Source organism: Lepisosteus platostomus, chromosome 7, assembly GCF_059453375.1.
Source record: "Lepisosteus platostomus isolate fLepPlt1 chromosome 7, fLepPlt1.hap1, whole genome shotgun sequence".
Taxonomy (NCBI): domain Eukaryota; kingdom Metazoa; phylum Chordata; class Actinopteri; order Semionotiformes; family Lepisosteidae; genus Lepisosteus; species Lepisosteus platostomus.
This window is the reverse complement of record NC_142617.1, coordinates 4,701,268-4,720,702: the sequence shown is the minus strand read 5'-3', so window position 1 is coordinate 4,720,702 and position 19,435 is coordinate 4,701,268. Positions and strand designations below refer to the sequence as shown.

Genomic DNA, 19,435 nt, shown 5'->3' with positions numbered 1-19,435 from the left:
TCCTACAGCACTTTGCCCCAGTCACCCTACAGGGGTCTGAACCTGGAAAATCATGTCAGCCACCTGTTTGCCGACACCGCAGTGCCTCCCATTCCTGGACTGACCAGGCCCAGCCTTCTTTCAGCTTCTGAGACCTGAGGGGACCAGGCCACAAGGCTGCAATGCTACTGCCAGAATTATACAAATAACAGTTATAAAAAACTCCAAAACAAACCCGGCATTCAGCTTTCACAGGAGAGAGGGAATTCAGAATCTGTTACATAAAGACGATTTTATCTTCTGATGGTTTTCTTAAGTCTGAAATTCTTATGCCCACTCAGAGCCATGCCCTTGAAGCACCGTATTTGTCTTATTAATCCTCCTTTATTAGAAGCTCCTATTATACCGGTACATCTGTTTCTGTTCAGAGGAGTCAATTGGAAACACAAAAATGCGTATTCTTCCCTGACAGCCAAAACACGAATTTGCCACTGAGATTTCAAACGCATCCAAACCACGCTGAAGCCCAGATGTACTACGGCCTGTCACAGCACAAACATACCCCAATTTGTAACTGGGTTGCAAAAATTTGCAAAATAAACAGTGTCCTACGTACTAAGAAAATATGCTAATGATGCAAGCTGTAACATACTAATGTAAAAATCTGTTGTGGCCTCTATAAGCATTATAATATTTTTCCCAATAAACAGCAGCTGGTGACTTGAGGGTAGCCTGGCATGTACAGCCTGTGACGAGCTCCAGCCTGCGTGCTGTCGGCCAGAAACCAGAGTGTCCCAGTCTGAGGTCCGTCTCCCGGACCAGAGTCTGGCACCAGCAGCTTTTCTGATAAGGAGGCGGACCTTCCAGATACCCCTCAACATAGGGGCTGTTTGTGAGACTTAAAGAGTTGCATGCTAAGATGTAAGACTTGACTACAGCGCTTGACATGATTCAGTTTGGATCCCCCAACACGTGCATGTTCAAATGCCTACACCATGTTTCTGAAAGTCTATACACATGCACAGATAGGGCCAGAGGAGGTTTCAATGGTGTGTGTGCCGTCTACTGTTACCAATATATTAGGAAAATGAGAAACTCCAACTAAATGTCTTCCCACTGCTGGTGAATCACATCTGCCGTCAAGGGCTGACAGGAGGTTCTTTCATTGAAGCCATGAGCACAACTGGAAAGGAGCAAACACAGGCTGAGATGCCAGCAGCCGCTGCATCAGCCACCCTGACACAGAGGTGGAGGCAAGAACAGGCAGGACAGGTGAGGAGTCAGCTTCACCAGGCGAGAGGCACCTGGTCAGTGCTCAAATCACCTGATTCCTGTTCGCAGTTTGGGCTTCACAAAACTGGCCCCCCGGCAACTTCAGAACGTCCCATCACGCTGTCTGAGCAACCTCATGGGCACAAACACAAAAAGACAAATTGCTCCTGCAAGGCAAATCGTACATGTCATTGCACTTATTCAGGCCCCCAGTTCCTAAAACATTCGCAATCCTGCAGTGCATCTGGTCCTGTTCTGTCCAGCACAGAGCAAGAAATAAGACATACTGTACACTGTCAGTAAGGCAAGCCCACAGCACAAACTAATCCTGCATCAAGGACTTTGCAAAAAGGAAAAGAATCAGCTACAGGCAGCGCTTGAATTTTCAAATTAACATTTTGAGAGGTGAATTGACTCTCGGGTTTCAGATCTATGACTCAGCCGTGACTCACGGCGTACACTCCTACTTGCAACAGAATACAAATCGTAGAAAGCCAGCCAGACGCCCACGCCGGCCAGCAGCGGCCTTGCGTCTGATCAGCTGCTGGTCAGGGAGCTGGCTGTCCGAGAGAGCAGTGGACACACGGACAAACAGGGTGCGCAGGGGGGTCGGGGCGCTGAGCAGAGAGGGGCAAGACGTGCCCCCGCTGTTGTCACGGAGCAGCCCCCCTGCCAACCCCTTTCAAGTGAGGACATACAGCACAGCACCACACAGATGTGCAGCCCGGTCTCCTGGAGCTGAGCTCTTCTGTGTTTCAGCTTGTGTAGACATCTCCTGTACAAGGCAAGGTCTGAAAAAGCAATGCAGTGGCTTGACTCAACTCAAACACTCAAGCAACCTGACCTATTCGAAACCCTTACAGATACAGTATGAACAAAGTCCTCTGAATGAGTGGGGAAAGTGGAAATGGGAGGGGCTTGCCATGATGGGACGGACGGGACACGTCTGAGGATTCAAGGCTGGAAGTTACGGCGGGGAGTTTCTATCTGTCACGACCGGCAGCCTGCCCAGACCAGCCCCCCAAGAGGGCTCATCAGCGCCAGCAGCGGGGTGATGATTACAAGCGCCGCCGCACGTGTTAACTCGGCACCAGACGCCCTACCAGAAGCCATTCGAACCCGCTTCGTGCTGCTCGGTATTGAGTCTGCTCCTGGAGAGCTCTACCTGGCGAATTACTGTACCTCGTATTACTCTGGATTTTGGACTTCCCTTTTGCCTTTCGACTTCAGACCTCGCCTCTCGTCTCGGATTGTTTGTAGTGTACTCCCGGATTTCGACCCACCTTCCTCCCTTCGACCTCCCCTCTTGTTTCGGATTGTTTGTTTCAATCGTACTTCCTGGATTCTGAATCGCCTTTCTCCTTTGGACCATAAACTCGCCTTACGTACCGGATTGTTCGCCTGCCTTGTCATCCACCTGCTCCTGCGTCTGCACAGGATCCACATATCTCTTCATTAGGGATTCCTTACACTATCTTTTCAGCTACATCGTCATGATCCTTTAGTATTGTAAGAGAGGAGCTGCAGCTGTATCATGAAATATCTCTCTCTCCCCTGAGGGGTGTGGGACTGTGGACCTGCTGTACAGAAAACCAAGAGACCTACACAGGAAATGCGCAACACCAAGGTCTCTGGTTAAGTGCAGACCACTCTGAATTCCATTTGCTTATATAACGGGGACATCTGCAATTATTGACACTGATTACAGTGTAACAGAGACACAGATGTAGTGCATTAAAAGTTCTAACCAAGGGGCAATTTTTTCATGACATTCCCCAGACAAATAGTGCTTGTTGAAGAACATTTAGAATTTAAATGAATCCATCATTTTATTTAAATATTAAAATGATTTCATTTGACATATTATTGCATTTTGGATTTCGTTTTAGCCAATCCCTTCCTTCGTTAGGAAAATCAAATCACTGTATTGTGATTGAAGTAAATCAGCACAAAAAAAGGACTTTGAATTCAAATGCTAGTGCTCCAAAAATATTTTGCATCTTTTGGCATGACAAATGCCACCAAAGAGACCCACAGATATTTCCACTGCCTTCAACTGAAACTGTGTGGCAGATAATGTTGGAATACTCAAGCCTGCCCATGGTTGAATTTGAGGTCAAGCTCTACTGTTATATAAAAAACAGCCCCTTTAACTGAGTCATTTCAGACAGGCACAAACACAACAAAAGCAGAACATGTTGTTTCAGCCCTGCAACAGGCTGAAGAACGTGTTCCTCGTCCTTGGTGATTATGATGGGGGGAGTGGGTTGAGCCAACACACAGAGGGAGCACAGAGAAGACTATAAAAACTCCTGGCAGGCTGGGGCCAGGAGAGATAACGGTTAACAGATCTCCTGTGCATTTCCTGAAGAGTGTAAGAGCACTACTGGCTGAAAAAAAATGGCTCTGAATGCACCGTTAGTACCTTAATACGTGGTAATTTATGGACAGCAGGAGAAAAGCTTATCTGAACAGGACCAGTACCCTAATCCCCAGCACATGGAGATTCATGACTGGAATACTTGAAGTCGTCACATTTTCCCCACCCTGACAAATGTCATATAAACCCTACCATTAACTACTCAGAAGTAAGATATGTACACAGACACTTTGTGGAATGCCCCGAAGACAAGTATGAAATACTTGAAATACAAAGAGAAAAACCACTTTGTGTTTTGGCCTCAGCAGATACCATATGACATCCAACCCAGGCGTGGGACCAACCTCTGAGAGGAGCCTCAACTGAGCCAGCATCGAATTTAATGGCTGAAGCTAATACCAGCTTCCAATAAAGGCTGTCTTGTTTAGAACGTTAAATCACTGAAACAAACACTCCCATGGCATGTTTGTCTGACTCTAATGTAAAACAGAGCTACCATGGCATAAACATAAAGAAATAATTAGAGCGATTATTAGGTCTGTCAATATCACTGCAAAGCACTTTAAATCTTTCCTGTACGGATGCCAAAAAGCAAGAAGAAAGAGAAACACAGGGTGGTTCAACAATCCATTCAGCCAAGTAAGATGTTGTATTTCACCACCCTTGCCCCTGCATCCCATTCCTTCTCCTCTCTTGCTCAAGGGTAAGAGCTCTGCTCAGGGTTCGAGAGCTCGGGATCAGCTGAATCTCAGGACAGAAGGATGACCCAAACCAATCGCCTCTACCACCTGTTGCTGAAGCTCTGGAATATTTCCCTGGAATATGAGGCCTTCCTGTTCCCTATTCCAGCATCACCAACTGTTTCCTCTCCGGCTGCCTGTCCTTATGACACTCGGGAACAGCTACAATATGCACACTGCTCAGCGTTCTGTGCAAGAGGCTGACCACCACATTGAACTAAGGATGAAAGGGTAGAATACATCGTTTTATCCCACAATTCATGATAACCAGGGGGGATAGGCAGGCCAGATTAAATTAGCCGGCCCCGAGTCTGGTCAGGAGGGAGGAGAACTCATCTCTGCGATTACAGGAGTAGCACTCACGCCCCAGGCTGGCAAGACTGAAACCGGAAGCTGCCCGCCACTGCCCGCCTCTTCTGCAAACAAGCCCACTCCGGCAGGACCATCGCACTTCTCCAGGCACAGCTCCAACAACTCCCAGGACCAGTCACGCACATATCTGTGCATCCGTTATTCCTGTGCAAAGGTAGGTAGATACTGTACCAGGGTCTCAGAAATACAGGGCACAAATCAGGACCATTACCCTGAATGGGAGTCAGGTTCACTGTGGTGTCAGGATGCCTTAATAACCACAGTTATTATTCACATGTAAGATGAGGAACTTGCTTAACTGGAAAAGAATCACAAAAATAACCTAATGTATTGAGGAAGCAATACCAACCCTCCCGATTTAACATACTGTGTCAAACAGTAGCTGTCATGTTTGGTAGATTTTCTCGAGTTTCTGAAACCCTCAGTGAAGCAGCTGACTATCCATTTATAGTAATATACAGTAAGCATTTACAGTATAAGTGTATGACATGTACTATATATACATGGAGTTTAACAATGATTCTTATGTGACAACTCCACAAATCATAAGCCTCCTTATTACAGAGCAGGCACATTCTGCTGGCAGCCTTCACTTGACTGGATAAATCTCGACATTGCAAGCATTCCCACATGTGAGCAGAATAACTGAGCAGGCACGGGCAATTTTAAATGACAGCTGCACGTGTCCAATGCATTTCTGGGGCACATTTTTTAAGACCATATTCCAGTAATGGAAAGGTTGGAAATTGTGATTCACATAAAAAAAATAAAGGCTACATGAGACCTGTGTCAGATTTCAAAATGAACACGCCCAAACCCCACGGCCCCGAAGAAGGAAAGTCAACAAGGAATACTGTTTTTTGTGTGTCGCTGTTGGATTATTTTCTACCCCTGGCAGCCTCTCAGGGAATAATTTCCACTCGGAGGTGTAACCTTTAACAGCTGGAGGACTGGGGCTCTGGGTGGCTGAAAAGTGCACTTCCACACTTCTGTCAAGGCTGGTATTCTCCTGGACGTGTGCTGTGTGGTCAAGCATGCTTGGCCAGTGTCGTGGAGACAGATCCCGCTGACTCCACACTCCTGTATCCTCGTCTGCATGAGGGTTCACCTGTCCTGCAGGAGTGCGCACCCCAGGAACAGAGACGCCCCTCTCCCCCGTGACCTGCAGGGAGGGGTCAGGGGCGAGAGCACAGAGCAGCTACAAAAGCCCCTTGACCAGGACACACAGACAAAACCCACTCCCTGCGCTGGGAGACAACCGTCTGCAGAGGAAAGAAAGTCACAAAACAACCCAGGTTCGTGCATCGTGAGCTGAAAAAGAAAACTTCAGTGTTTTGCATCCTGATCCTCAAGTCATCATAGAGATAACAGAGGTCCACACAACAAGCTGTTTCTCTTTGCAACAGAAAAAAGGCCCAGAAGAACACAGGAATGAGTACAAGCAAGAGGATGCCATCTGGCCCATCTGCAGTAGCTCATTTGGTAGTCAGCAGGTCACTGACGTGAGGATCTCACCCATTAGGACGTGCGGATCTTGCATGAAGCCAGAGTTTGGGCTTCAAAGACATCGCTGAATCGCATGACACTCAGCTAAAAACTGCATTAAAAGCAATGCTCTCAAAGTCCAAACAAGCTTTTCCTGTAGATTAAATCAATTTTACATTTTTCTCTCACTAAATAAAAAAACAATCTAAAGAAATGTGTGAGATGAGGAGAATTATGATATTCTGTTCTACAGAAGAGACAATCAGATCTCTTTCTGAAGACATGTGCTGGACATCTGAACTCTGGGCTCAGTCTGGGGAGGAATATTTTCCTTCCACATAAGATCCAACAGGATGCATTGTGAAAAAGGAAGTTACAGGACCAGTCTCCAACAGGCAACAGGACCTATATTTCCATGGGACCTGGACACAGAGCAGCATTGAATATACAGTATGTGTAACTGAGGGCTGGGCTGACTAACTTTCACAAAACATTCAAGCTCGGGATCGCTGCATGTTATGTGAAGGTTTTTTTCCCCAGCGTGTGTACTCTTTCACAAGGGTCCCTGGGAGTCAGAGACAGCTGCATTTCTGGAAAGGGGTGCCCCACGCCCTGCACCCCACCCTCTCTGTGGTCACCACATCTTTCCAGCTACCCTCAGCTTCCTGATCAGGGGGCGTGAGCCGCAGAAGAAACCGCACACCACTCTGCGAGGCGAGGTTTAAAACAAGCTGTTTATTCCCAGCATCAGCTGCTGGCAGAAACATGTTTTCTATTTCCAGTTTGAGAAGGGAAATCTGAAAGTGTGGCACGCAGGTTTTTTTATCCAATTTAAAAAAGGCATACATGAGGGGGAGACAGCTAACTATGTAAAATACCTACAATGACAATTCTTTGGTCATTGTTTCTATTCTGATAGATTATGACTATCTAAGTTTTCTATATGAATATATAATATCTTGCTGTTATGGATAGGAATAGTAGTTACTTCTTGCTGTATCGCTGCATGTTGGAACATTTCCTGACTTCCTCAGCCTCTATAGTCAAGGTTAGCAGCCACTGACAGCTTCTTGCTCTTACAGTGTGGCACAGCTAACCAGTGACATGGACATGTACACATATCTCACAAGGAGCAGCCTGTGAGGTTTTGGCGACATTCAAAGAGCGTGCAATCACAAAGTGCACTGTTATATTGTTATGTACGGTATTCAACATTAATTGTATACATCTGTAGAGTCTACTGGATGTTTTACAGTATATACTCTGTGTTTTATACACCCTGTGTATACACTGGTTTTATTGTTGTTGTTAAGTGGACAATAAAGTGGATTCTGATTCTGAAGTCAAGGGGGGTTAACTACTAATTAATTTGCAAGCTACTTGTCTGTGATATTGAATTTCTATTTTGTGATACTGCATTACTATTTTCTCCTGCTTTTTTCCTCTATTCCTCTGGGGTCCAAGGAAAGGCTGGTACTCTACAGCACTTTGCACCACCACTTGCCAAAGCCTCCCTTTCCTCCCACAGAAGCCCAGAGCTGGGAACAGCCCCCACACCTCATGAGTTGCCCCCTAGGATCCTTGCTCCGTTTGTGAGCTTTCACAAACGGAGACAGCACACCTCCCACAATGAGCACGAACAAACCCCCGAGTCAGTGCAGTAATGAAGACCAGGGGACATTCAGACAGACACCTACAGTAGCTGTGTTCGTCTGGAACCCCTGTCAGAATCCCCAGAGCCTGGCAGCTTTTGATTAAATGTGAAGAAACCGGAGACTGAGCATTACAAAGCCAGGGATGCCAGCGCTGCAAGCTGTGCAGGAAAGGAAACTCAGCACTGCAAGAGAAGTGGAGTAAAGCAAGGTCACCTCATTAGACTAGAAACCCTATCTTGAAATGCGCTGCTGAGCTATAAGCTGATAGATGAGATAATAATGGAGCTTCTGAGTGATTATGAAAATTTATCAGGGAACGATAAACACTTTTAACAAGATGTATGCAATCAGCGGTAAACTTCCCTGGCTCTGCTTTACATGTTATTAACCAGAACAACTACAACTTTTTGTAGAAGAGATTCTTAAGGTACATAATTTTTTTTTTCCCCCCAACACGCTTCTTTTCAATTTCAACACAAAAACTCTTGGAGCTATGCCAATGGCTGCTGAATCTGATTATCCAGAATTGAGAATCCTAAACTGAAGCTCTGCATATTTGCAGCTCTGCAAGTTTGTCAAATGAACAGTTGTGCTGCACTGGGGTGCAGGGGTGCGGGTGGGGGGGTCACACCCGTAATGCAGATGATGATAAACAACAGCACCTTGCTGAAAATCCTCAAGCTGAAGTCTCAGCTGAGGGCACCTCCTTTTCAGAAAACGGAGGAGGCTCGTTATTTTAAAAGATGCACAAAGGTGATCTCTCTAAAGGTGACAGACCGGTGGCACAAACACTTCAGCCCTTCATCACAGCCTTCCCATGCTGTCTCTGCCACCTGTCCTCCAGAGATGCGGTTTAATGGCCTGTTGAGGCAAGACGCTCATCAATATTCCCCTAACTGCTGCTGACAAGCCGGGCTAAACGGCCAGATAATGTGCTCATCTCTCACCTGTGCGAGAGGAGGAGGAGAAGGGGAGAAGAAACAAGAAGGGGAAAATAAGGACCAGGAAAATGAGAAAACAAGACCAGTCAGAAATCCGACCAATAGGACTAGATAGCAGACAGGCCATTAAGGTTCCAGACTACCCAGTTATGACTAACACCTACAGGATTTTAGCATTTATGGGCAGTAAGTTATCAGGAAAGACTGCTTGGAAGCAATGTCTTCAAAAATGGGTTTTAATAAGAATCCCATTACTGTGAGACACTACTGCAAGCCTCAATCCATCCATCTTGAATACATACAGTACCATACAGCGCAGCAGTGAGCCAGAGTCTAACACAGCGGGCAACAGGCGTGGGTGGAACATTAGGCCATTCTTAGGTGCACACACACGGTGAACAGTTCAGAGATGCCAATTCACCTAGACATGCTTGTGCTGGGACCGTGTGAGGAAACTGGGGTCCCCAATAAACACCCACGCGGGCAGGGGGGAACACACAAACCTCACACAGAATGCTCCCCAGACGGGAATCAGGCCTAGGACCCAAGCGTCCATGCCACCCTGTAACTATAAATTACAATTTGGAAAAACACTTAAAAGGCTTAATAGAAGGACCTTTCCTTGCCTCTCTTCAAAATACGACTGAGTTGCGCAGAGTAATCACAATATAAAGCAACAGTTCTTCCACCCACATACTGAGAATCCTTGGCATGGTCACATACCAGCCCAGGCTGAATGCACTCCTAGGCACTGTACAGGAAACACTCCCCAGCTTCTCCTGAGCTGCTCCTTGTATCAGTGACAGCTGTGATGTTCATTAATAGTTCTACGCATTTAGAGCTTCACAAACAGCCGTTTCTGTAAAATTCCCATGAATTTTAATCAATGTTCTAAATGAGCAAGATTTCAGCAAGTCAGGACGGTACAGAGAATAAATTTCCAGTTCCATTAACACTCAGCTCTTGGGCAAAGACGTGTTTTTAACAACCTGCTAAATTCAAGGCCATGGTGAGCCAGCAGGCAAGGAAAAGCTGTGCTGTCTCGAAGGTAAATTCATTTTCCATGCACTTCACAGGCGGCAATCAGGTGCCCAGCCCTTTTTCCCACACACCAGATCCTAAAAGGAGGAGTCCCGCCGCTCTTGGTAGGGAGGAAAGCACGAGTCAGAAACAAATCTCATTATACAAACAGACGACAGAACAACTATATCACATCTGCTGCATTATCTTAATAAACCTGCCTGAAAGATTTTATTGGCTTTTAGATTTTAGACTGGCTCGTTCTTTCTGAGCTTAGTTCCCGGATAGCCAGTCTTTTCCAATGGAAACCCCAGGCTCTCTGGGTTGGCTGATCACCTGCAGCAAGGATTTCAACAACCAGACCAAGGGCCAACACACAGTCCTCCCAGACAAGCAGCAGAAGAGTTCGGAGAATGGACACAGTCTTACTCAGCTCCTTCATGCAGTCTCATCGGGGAATTCTCTTGGACATTTTTCCAGCGCATGAAGTTGGTCACGATACAATGCTGCATTAAACCAGTTCCATTAAACCACAGAGACAAAGTCATGGAATACCGCCCTACACAGACCGCTGGCAGATTTATTTTTTCTGGAACGGAAAACGTTTCGCGAGACGAGCGGAGTAATTAGGACCAATAGGCTCAGCCGCTCATAAACCAAATGATCTGAAAATCAGAGGTGGAGTAAAATCTATTGACTTTGGCCTTATTAACAGATGAAATTTCCAGTTCAACAAGTACACAGAAATTCAGAATGGCTGAGCTCATGGAGAATCGAAACGCGGGGCCAGCAGGAAGATTTACGGCCGTCTTTAAACAAGACTGTAAACAAGACTGATGGGCTTCCAGTCAAGAGCCTCAAAAACAAACGGCAACAGAGCGACAGAGAGGAGATGTTAAACAAGGCATCATTAATAACAGCGAGAAATAAATTGCACTATAATTAAGGCCAAAGAAGAAGAGGAGGGAGAAAAGCAGAAGGAAGGTACAGTATAGATGGAAATAGGGGAGGATTCACAAGACTTTGATTTCACTGCCAATTGGCCGAAGATAAGAATGGTCACAGGTGAGAGGAGCTATTTGGCCCATCTAGCCTGCATGGTACTGTAGTTACTGGATAGGTGAGGCCAGGACCTCATCCAGCTGTTTCTTGCAAGAAGCCGGGGTATCGGCTTCAGCAACGTGGCTGGATGTTCCACACCCCCACAGCCCAGAGCCCCGAGACTGTGATTCCATTTAGCATGAATTGGCTTAATGTTCAATTGTAAATCATGCTGAAATAATAATAATAATAATAATAATAATAATAATAATAATAATAATAATAATAATAATAATAGTGTGCCTGTCTTGGCTTCACTGTCTCCACTCAATCTAAGATCGATTACAGCTTTCAGCCACACGTTCTCCATGTTGAAGGCCTAACCCAGAGCTCCTGGATAGAACTGATTCCACGGTTCCAGAACTCGGGCTTCCTTCCCGATTCGGATTCTCTCTGCGCAGTGCTGTGCCATAATCACCTGAACCTCCAAACATACTGGAACTGCCCAGTCTTCCCACGACCCCCACGTGCCTTGTTGTACTGTAAATACCAGCCTTTTATTCAGGTAAGCGTCTGCCTCAGGCACTGCGGACGTGGAAAACCAAGGTACCAAACACCGCTGGATTTTTCTGGGGGGGTCCATTCCGTGCTCTGGGCCGTATTGCACACATTCTGTCCTGCTTATTTTTACTGCTGGCCAAGCAGAGGGGCAGTAAGGAGTCTCAGGGCGCCCGCAGAAAATGCATCTCCGAAGAGCTTCTCTAAAAGCATGTGGGATCCACTGCCCCCTGCTCTTCTGCAATTCCTCTCCACAACCAATTTCCTGGTGAAGTGCTCGAGACCTCATGAGGGCACAGGATAATAATAATGATAATCAAGCTGTCCGTTTCCACTGGCTGTGTTCATTACAGAAGCAAAGCTTTGGGATTTCATTAGACTTAGGAACAATTAGACTTTGCACATCTGCTTTTACAAAAAAATGTAATATTCTTCTCTCGTAAATTGACATGAATTCTCATTACATAGCAGGTTTGACCCATTTCAAGTTTTAAAAGGTAAAGGAGCTTGGGGAAGCCAGCCCCACGTTTTGGATATTTCATACTTACTGCCTTATTGTGGGTTAATTTTTATAAACAGCTAGGGAAAAACAATTTTTAGTGTATCTGATTTACTCTTCCACCAGATCAAATTGTACAAGAACGTGCACTACAACCTGAAACGTATCAAAATACCCTGGAGCAAGAAGCTAGATGCTAAATTCCCACATACACGGACATCAATAACACTGCCAATAACGATAAAAACTGACAGCAAAACATGAAAGTTGATCTGTGGGCAGGACTGTTATTGCCTCCCACTGCCTCCTCTTCAGCACCGAGCAGCTGCGCAGACAGACTCAGAAAAGAGTTTGCAGTTACACAAGTCTCAGAGACTGTGCACAGAGACTCATTAGACATGCAGGCCTCAGACAGCTCTCCCCAGATCTCACAGCCTGAACAAGGTGGATGCTTTTGTAAGGCTCTTAAATGTAAGATATTGACCTTTGCCATTACTTAACAGTCTGTCTGCTCGGTTTGCAAACTTCTTAAGGCCATGAAAAAGTTTCCTCAAATCTCACGGCACCCTGCGTGGGCAGGGCAACTAATCTAGAAACATCATTTTCCATCTGCCACTGGGATAGCTTTGAAAACTCCACTGCAGTGTTTCTGCTGATCCTACCATCGCTGTCATTCACAGTTTGGACATCCTCCTGAAACTCCAGATTTGTGTCTAAACTATCGCAGGGGCCGGAGAGGGGCTCTTCTCCTGCGTGTCACGCTGACATTTTTAACCACAATTACCCAAGCCCCCATTGGCTAGAATTAAACATACAGAACATCACGTTGAAAAAAAAGTCATGGAAAAAAAGCAGCACGGATCCTGAACAATTTCGCCTCTGCGTCACTCTCTTTTAAATCACTCCTCCCTCCTCCAAAGCAACTGGACTGTGGAGCATTCTCTCAGCAGGGAACTCAGACCCATCTGAACACTCAGCGTACCACCGTCACTGCCAGCTCACGGATGCAAATATTGGGTTTCAGATCCCTGACAGCAGCAGATGGGAGAAAGCAACAAGAACACTTAAAAAAAAGCATCAGTAAAGCAAAAAAAAAAATCAGCAAGAACATCAAGCAATCAGTTATTAACAAAGCACTATAAATGAATTGCATCTCCTACCAGCCCCTTCCCACAGGATAACAAAGGGCGCAAAGCTAATGTTTCCAGGGAACCCTTTGTGTCCGTGCTCTTCCGATCGCCAGACTCGTCAAACCGGTGGGTCGGGCAGGGCCTGTTGTTCCCCTCGGGAACACGGAAGCCCAGCTGCACATGACAAGGGGCACGAGGGTCATGCTGAGGTTCTGTCAACACCCGGGATAAGCCGACACCAGCGTCTAGACTCTATCCGCGGCCTTCGGGCTGGGTTAAAACACCCTCGATTGCAGGGGCGGGCACGCAGCTGAGAACCGCTGTACAGAAAGTCACTTGCATCGCCAGTCACATGCCTGTCCAGCAGGGAAGTGGCGGTGCATTAGGGACCCCCTTCTTCTCCCACACTGAAGCCCATCACCCCGGAGACAGGCCACGACTCCCACCCTGCCTGCGTCCAGAGACATCAACACAAAGCCTCGGGCTTCCCTCCCTGAGGACTGGGAACCTCCCTGCACCGTGGCAGATGTCCAGAACAGGGTGCAGCTGGGGCAACCCGAGACACAGCCGGAGCCTCCTGAGGCCGCTCATGTGCTAATTGAAAGTCTGTGCCAACTGGGCATTCCTGTGGCGGTCCTGGGCCTGTGCTCCAGCGCAGCAACACACGGGTCCTGCTTTTAGCTGAAGACACAGAGCACCAGCCGCCCCCTTGGCCTGCATATCAGACTTGACTGGTGTCAGGAAATATTAGAGATAAGAGATAAGATCACCTTATTGGCCATATACAATTTCTTGTATTAGGAATTCGTCTTGTCACAAACTCCTGCTTGCTCCCCATGAGACACACAGACAGGGAGTGAAGCTGGGGGTCAGAGTGCAGGGTCAGCCATTTATACGGCACCCCTGGAGCAGTGGGGGTTCAGGGCCTTGCTCAGGGGCCCAGCAGAGTAGGAGTCCTCTGCCGACCGCAGGATTCGAACCGGCAACCTTCCGCCTTCTGGCCACAGTGCCACCGCTCCGCCCAAACAGGCCGAGACGGACAGCAACTGAAACGGCACTTAAAAAGAAAATCCGCCCCGCCCGTTTCGTTTCCGGAAACCGACGCAAACTACCCCCGCTGCACTTTTTGGGAGACCTGACTTCAATTTCCCGCCAGCAGGGGTCCAACCACAGTCCTCCAGGACTCCAGTCCCGTCCAGCCGGTTTTATGAATCTCTGGGAATCGGCAGCTTCGTGAGAACAGGGAGAGGCTTGAAAGTGTCCAATTAAGCAAACCATTCGTTCAATCAGCCGATTAAGGGCTCAGGTGCAAGGCAGAGTTCTCAGTCCTTGTCCTGGGTACCTTCACAGCTGCTGGCTTGTGTTCCACCTGAGCTCTCAATTAAGCGATTGAACCCTTATCAGACCTAATCCCCGGGTTTAATTTGCCCTGTCGTTTTCAGTTCCCAAACCTGTAGGAGCCATAACTAACCTTCAACCAGAAAAAAAAAAGAACTTGCAAACATCCTAACCAGGCCACCTGTTGAATCAGTCGGGGACGCGTTTTAATGAAGTGCTTTAGTGCAGTGAAGCCAACAGGAACTGGGGACCTCCGGACTAAATCAAGTCGGAATAACCTGGAAGTACGCGTGAGAAACACAGGTGGGCAGAAAGCAATCCTGACTGTACAGCAGGGGTAACCTGCCCTGGTCCCGGAGAGCTCCACTCCAGCAGGTGTTAAACCACCAGCTTTCAAAGGACCCAAACACCTGAACTCTGGAAACTCAAACTGGCCATGTGTTCAATTAGGTCATTTGGGTTTTTTTTTTCTTACAGATCAAAAATCAGAATATCCTCCGGCCCTCAAGGACCGGTGAAACACTACTTGCATGATTGATCAATGAGTTTAATCTTTAAATAACAGGGGGGTTTGGAGTGCCCAGTGAGAGTTACTGGCTTGGGGCTCTCTGGGGCCAGGCTAGAGACCAGTCCACTCACCAGCTGCGCCACGGGCACGAGCCATTAAGCATTAATTACTAAAAGCGGTCAGGCTGTCATTTTTGTTGAAAACGCTCGACAAGTCAGCCATCTTAGTGCAAATAAAAACTAAACAATATTAAAACCGTTCCGCACCCCCTCCTCCACACACACCCACACCACACCACACCACACACACAAAAGGTGATATGTGATAGTTTCTCCTACACTGCAACAAGGGAGCGTGATGTGACTTACAAGCCTGCTAATGGTCTAGCTCAATAATAACGATTAGTGGCCGTATGCCGCGACAGTAGCACGACCGATTCCGACAAACGCGCGAGTTAAACAGTAGGTGGCCTGTGGCCCAATCTGCTGCAAACCCGCCGCTCGCCCAGCTCTCCGCAGCCTGCTGGACAGGAGACCAGCGGGCACTGCGCTCGGGCTCGGGGTCCGGGGCAGCCCGTCCGACCTCGGCGCGCGGCAGTTCGGGGGTTGGGGCGGGGGGACTCGGCGTCTCGCCCCAGGAGCCGGCGGGCCGGACCGCTCGCGCACTGCGCTCTCCGCGTTGTGACCGGCGGATAATACCGCATCTCCAGCCCCTGCTCGGCTGCCGGTACCGGACCGGTACCGGACACCACCAACAGATGTGTCTCTGTATACAGTGCACCGTGTCGCCATGTAGTTCTTCACCCACCGAACTTTGTACTCTTCGTTTCAACTCAAAGAAACCGACGAAATGATTTTTTGAACAGCTGCCTCCCACCTGCTAAACCCCCCCACAGAGGCTCACAGCGAATCCTATCCCACGTCCTCTCGAGAGAATGACGAAGGATTCAGAGTGTTTTATAACCCATTTGTCACCCTGACTATATCGCCCGCGTCTCCCAGCGCTTCACGGAAGCCGATACCCCCCGAACACCATTTCTTAACCGTGTTTTAACCTGAAATTTCCAGCACGCTTTGCCGTACAGTACCTGCACATGCTGCTAGGAGACATGTTGAACAGACGTAATGTAGTGACACATTTCTATTAATTAAAAGGTATCAAAACACTGGCAGTATGTCGTAAGCTTTGAGTATCGATACCATTTTTAGCTAGACAACCGGCTAGTTTGCCTGCGTGGGATAGATAATTACAGAACGATAGTTAAACGCGTACGTTTATTTCTCATTTCAGATGTGTTTTACAAACACCCAACTGTTATAATATCCCATCTGCTGGAATCATTTCAGATCACCTGTTACTTGATTAAGCGGGTGAAATACAGCCCAGCAGTAAAATAAAACGCAGAAACCTGCCCCCATCTACTCTACAGGCTTATACAGATGAGTGAAATGAACCCTATCGCAAATTTAAATTAAAAAAAATGTGAGCGACGATAATTCAGTCTATAATTGCGTTTCCCCCGCTAGTACACGGTGACGTTACTTCCATAATCCAGCTTGTGTTGTATAGCAATAAAAAAAAAGACACAATTTCTCAGGCTCATTTCTCACCAAATCAATACTGCCGTTTTCTCAGCCTTTTTAGATTTTGCAGAACAAAACGAACCACGTTACCTTTCATCCAGTCCACGACTTGACTCGGCGTCCACTTGCTAACAGGTTCCATGATCAGAGCCATTGATAAAGTTTGTGCGGTTGTGACCAGGCAGAAGGAGCAGGACAGACGTTTAAACCCCCCCAGCCCCCAGCCCCGCTGTGCCGATTCAGAACTTCAGGTCGACCCCCTCCTTGTTTCCGTTTCTGTCTCTGAATCTCCGCTGGACTTTTTTTTCTGCGCTAGAATCCGCGTTACAGCGGCAGCCCGTGAGCTGCGGTCTCTTGGCTGGCCGGATCCGTCTCCGCTGGAATTCTGCGCATTCTTGAGCAGCAGTCTGTGTGGATGCGCCTGGTTAGTTCTTTTATTTACTCTCTCTCTCTCTCTCTTTCTTCCTCTCCCTCCTTCCTTTTCTATTTCTCTATCTTCTATCGGCAATCTTCCCCCCCCACCCACCCACCCCTACGGTGTCTTAGCGGCCAAAGTGAATGAAAGGCACGCGTTGAGATCTGTTACGCGTCTGTCATCGCGTCCCGTTCAGTCGAAATTCACAGCGCTTTTTCCTCGCACTGACGTTGACACGATCTCCACTCTCGGCTCTCTAACTGCTCGCTCTCATGCCTGCTACAGTAGTTCTCTCTCCTCCTCTCTCCTCTCTCCTCTCTCTCGCTGCCGACTGCTACCCACTCATCGGCAGAACGCACCCTGGCGGTCAGTTACTGTAAGTGCATAAGCCTTGCAGCAGAAAAATAAAGAACTTGGAAAGTCCATTGAACATCCGTCTCCCCTGGGAGGGAAACACGAACAGAACAATCACAAAAATCACCGAGCGGAAATGTAGAGAGAATTCGAATTTAATTGATCTGTTGTTCCCATTGAATCTATATAGACAATACGATAATTCTGCATCCATTCATTAACTCTTGATTCATGTTTTGGCAATTCTTAAAATATGCTGGAACTCATAAAGTATTTTCTACACAGCATTGGTATTTATAGTCTGAAATGATACAATTGACAAACTACCGTATATTTCTTTAAGACTTCAAGATAACTTGCCTTAGGCCAGATAGATGTTTAGTGTCTGCAATAAACAGCGATTTGAGCTGTCATTACGAAGTTCTCATTACGGAGGCTTTGGAATGGTGCGGTTTTGGGGGTAAAGAAACGGCCGCTTCAGAGCCCTCGACTCAACGCAGCCCAGAAGTTCGTGGGCGGCTCTGCACACTCACAGCCTTGGCAAAGATGAATCACGGCCTCGGACTCTGGCGTGAGTGGCAGCTCATGACAGACATAGCCCGCCCGGAGCCTTAGAGACGGGATGCGTCTTTGTGAGGGTTAAGTGCTCGACTGGGTCTGTCTGGCGGCGGCAAGAGGGTGTCTTATTAGGAGCGAAGCAAGCAGGCGAGCAACTGGCGTGTCCCGGCAAATGCGGTCTCAGTTGCGCTGGTGCTCTGCGCTTCAGACATCACTGCTGCGCGCCGCCGCCGGGTCCGGGCGCTGGGACATCTGCTCGCACGCAGCTGTCCAGCTGGAGAACAGGACGGACGAATCCCGAGAGACACCCGCCTTTGCGATTCTGTGCTTGAAGCCCACGGGCCCCGCGCTTCGCGCTGTACAACGCTCAAGCAGTTAAACCGGGGTATCATTTCGCACAATACAACACGCATTGAACGCGTACAGTCGGTGGAAGACCGCGGGTGTGGCTGTACAGGTCCTGGCACCGGTTTATATAGAATTTACGAAGATGGGCTTCCTTCATTTACAAGTGTGGTACAGTATGTAATGCAACTGTCCAGATACAATGTCCAAGTGGTTTAGGAGGGAGATTGAAGTTATTTAATTGTTTTCGTCAGGACAGAAAACCCTTTCATTCTGCTTATAATTCTCCTGCGCAGTGTCCCTTATAACAGCAAAAGCATTGTACACGACTTTCATATGGAAAGAAGGTTTCCGCTGTACTCAAGATTCTCCGGCCCCCAGAGCAAGGGGTCGATCAGCTATTATTATTATTATTATTATTATTATTATTAATAATAATAATAATAATAATAATAATAATAATAATAATAATAATAATTCCCCACACTCGTGTAGAGCTCTTTCACAACAATGCAGGGGTGTGTCCTGCCTTCTATCTGGGCATGAGACCAGGACACAAAGCACAGGAGCCACATGCTGGACACCTTTCAGAGGCCAGTCCGCAGCTGACCACAGGGTACTGTACCTTTGCAAGCAGCCTGAGATACAGTAGTGCCTCGGTGTGGATGGGGCTTCGCAGACACATGTTCTCTGTACCATTCAAATCTCCCATCATTCTTTTTTGCCTGTTCCAACATTCATCACATTTTAAAAACATATCTTCCTTTATGTTTCCAATGTTGTTTGCCACCTTAAACTTTTCCGATGATTTTAAGCAAACGATCAGCAAAAGCATTTGATATTCAGCTCACTTAACTGCTGCTCAAGCTCTGTGAGGAAGTAAATGTTGCTCCTTAAATAAAGGAGACTGTAGGGATTCAGGTGTCACTGAGAAGTAAATATTTCAGTCATTTAGCCTCTATAAACAGGCATCTGTGACTATGCGGGTTTGTGAGTGGTTTATTGACTAAGTGGAGTCTGCAAATGTGGTGTGTGTATTAAGCATTTTGGTTTGACATATTTAACTGTTTTATTATGTATTAAAATGGTATTTGCATTAGTTGATGGCAAACGTGAGAAAGTCATATTTGAGTGCCAGTTTTTTTTACTTTTCTGCAAATAGCTTTGCATTTGTCATTTTTACCACTACGATCCTTTCATAAAATTCTTGATATATCAGCCACAGACACCTCAGTATCTTTTGAGTCTCTACCCAAATCAAA

General features: G+C 47.1%; 1 protein-coding gene across 6 annotated transcripts in view; it reads right to left on the bottom strand.

The window, feature by feature from the left end:
* Positions 1-17,251, bottom strand: part of cnksr2a (connector enhancer of kinase suppressor of Ras 2a) — a 127,989-nt gene extending 110,738 nt beyond the window's left edge. For 5 of the 6 annotated variants that reach the window (XM_088638711.1, XM_088638715.1, XM_088638712.1 and 2 more), the window contains exon 1: positions 16,592-17,250. In XM_088638711.1, the coding sequence (XP_088494837.1) occupies positions 16,592-16,655 (64 nt within the window). In that variant the 5' untranslated portion in view covers positions 16,656-17,250. Of the gene's footprint in view, positions 1-16,591 lie in introns of all 6 variants that reach the window. The other variant, XM_088638713.1, reaches the window with a different exon arrangement.
* Between the last annotated feature and the right edge of the window lie 2,184 nt (positions 17,252-19,435).